The following is a 2465-nucleotide window of genomic DNA, read 5'->3' as shown; positions in this document are numbered from 1 at the left end:
TGTACTTTCGTTCAACAGTTTATATTCTTTAAGTGATAACGAAGGATATCTCCAATGCTGACCTGGTCCAGTTTTAATCGTTTTCAATCGGCACCAAATTTTTCCTTAAGTTCACCTTTGCCGATCAAACATAAGCTCCACCTGTCAGATCAAGAACAATAAAGTATTGGCAATTCCTCTTTGAAGGCGCATAACGAACGGAAGCGTAGAGGCCAATTGTCGTGTGAAATCGGATGTTGCTTACGAATATTCATTCAAATTGTACATCGAGGATCAGTTATAACTTACAAGACCGCGGCACATGACGATTACTTTATCGACGACATCGCCCAATCGTCTGGTTTTCGTTCCGTTATTCGCAAACATTCTGAAGTTAACATCACTGAAGAGCGGGTAAGATTAATAAATAAAAATATTTTATTTATGATTTACAATCAAATCGAAGGTATAATGGTATCATAACAACTTATTCATTTAAGATATGATATTGCAATGGCGAAGAACATATTGATTCCTCAATATTTATTATGGTATAGGATGAAACTCGGACATTCGATAGAGGATTCACGGAGCAAATGTCCTGAACTAACAGAGAATATTCTTAAACAACTAAATGATTGGGCGGAAGAACATAATCTCCCGTGCATTCCTGTGGAACAATTAGCACTTTTCTTGCACAGTTGTTATTTTGATAAGGAAGATACTATAAAGTGTATGACGGTTTACTATAAAATGAGGACCACCGTTCCCGAATTCTTCAGCAATAGGGATCCAAGATCGGAATATCTCCAGCATTCCCTCAAAGCGCTGTACGTACTAAAAATGTATTGTAACAATTTCGCTGTACTAACTTAAAATCGAAAACGATAACGAAAATGTCTCCGCTTTTCGATTTCTTGGGTTATCCTTATATTTACATCATTGAGCGATGTAGAGCTCTTTTATGTCCGCTTTCTTCCATTTTTTCTCTCTTTTAACAGAAAGAAATCGTACATTAATATGTGACAGATTTTGCACGATATGAAAAGAGAAGTATCTGAGGGGTTTTCGGGTGTGGATTCGACCAAAGGAATTCGGTCATTAGAGCTTGTATAGATTTTTGTAAATAATTTCAGGCAGTTCTTCACTCTTCCTGTGCCTGATGAAAATGGGCATAGGATTATTTTTCATCGACTGGCGGATACACGACCGAGTCAGTACATGTTCAATGATGGCATCAAGTTACTTCTCATGACTTTGGACGCCAGTCTTTATACAGAAGGATGCTCCCCTGGTTATATTTTCCTTTTTGACATGCAGGGAGTCAAACTTGGACATTTGACAAGACTATCGATTTCAAGCATAAGAAAGTTCTTTGAGTACATCCAGGAAGGACTTCCGGTACGTCTTAAAGCTATTCACGTTCTGAACGCGGTGTGGTTCATGGAAAAAGTCCTCGCACTGATCAGACCATTTATGAAAATGGAGCTTTTAGAAATGGTGAGCTTGTACTTAAATACGATTAAAGTTATATGTACTTTCAGTTAAATCATATTTTTAATAAACGCAAATTCAGGAATTTTTTTAGCTAGTATTTAATCAAACCTTTCTTACATACTACCTGCGAATAACGTAATTGCTAAATAATATACGTCGTGACTTGAGAGTCGTTTTTTGAAAATAGAGAAATACTTTGATAAGTAATTTATTTCTTTACTTCTGACAGCTTCACTTACACACAGAAGATGTGTCGGAGATTCATCAATACATACCGAAGGAATGCTTACCTGAAGACTTTGGCGGTACATTAGATAGTACAGAGGTTCTTCATGGTACGTATTTTCAATTTAAATGATAGTTTATACTGCGATGAACACGTTTTAAAACGATAAAAAGTAAGAATCGAATTGTTTAGTTAGCTGCAAAATTGCAGAAATTCATAATGGTCATCTAATTTCATGTAATTTCCATTTTCAGAAGCCCACTGTTCGAAACTTGATCAACTGCGTGATTATTTTCTCGAGGAGGAGGATTTATTCCGTGACTGGTGTGCGTACTCAAAAGTATCATCTCTTTCCTCTTCTTGCTTGTCATCCGTCAGTAACCCAGAAATTGCAGTACCAGTAGAAAATGAAAATGGTATTAATAATACCTGACATTTGTCTCTGACTTCGTTATCTATTTTTCAAGGATTATTTAGTAATACAGACGTTTACTTATCTATGAAATAAAACGGCGCAATTGAACGAAGTGAAGAATTTCACATCATCTAGATGCGTGCATTAAAAATATGAGAAAATAATCGGAAATTATGCAAGTGTTTCAAAAGAAGGAAGCATTAGAATAGATGCGAAGACCATTAATATGTTTATATTCAATCAGGAAAATTATCTTAATCAATACTAATTTCTATTATCTTTAAGTTTATTGTTCGATTTATTTTAAAACATGTGTAAATCAAGAAACTCGTAGCGTTGAGCGATGCG

The 2465-nt window shown here is 35.5% G+C and overlaps 1 protein-coding gene across 2 annotated transcripts; it reads left to right on the top strand.

Annotated features, from left to right (window-relative positions):
- The first annotated feature begins 282 nt into the window (after positions 1 to 282).
- On the top strand, positions 283 to 2401 carry LOC105695595 (alpha-tocopherol transfer protein). 2 transcript variants are annotated; one of them, XM_012417434.2, is made up of 5 exons: positions 283 to 393; positions 537 to 809; positions 1116 to 1479; positions 1706 to 1811; positions 1957 to 2401. In XM_012417434.2, the coding sequence occupies exons 1-5, from the start codon at positions 302 to 304 to the stop codon at positions 2133 to 2135; spliced, it is 1014 nt and encodes a 337-aa protein (XP_012272857.1). In that variant the 5' UTR covers positions 283 to 301; the 3' UTR covers positions 2136 to 2401. The 2 variants fall into 2 exon arrangements, with proteins under 2 accessions (XP_012272857.1, XP_012272771.1); XM_012417348.2 differs by having other exon boundaries at positions 480 to 809.
- Positions 2402 to 2465: the final 64 nt, after the last annotated feature.

Source organism: Orussus abietinus, unplaced genomic scaffold (assembly GCF_000612105.2).
Source record: "Orussus abietinus isolate OABI.00-Male unplaced genomic scaffold, Oabi_2.0 scaffold579, whole genome shotgun sequence".
Taxonomy (NCBI): domain Eukaryota; kingdom Metazoa; phylum Arthropoda; class Insecta; order Hymenoptera; family Orussidae; genus Orussus; species Orussus abietinus.
Note: the sequence above shows the minus strand (reverse complement) of the source record. Positions and strands in the feature narration are given on the sequence as shown.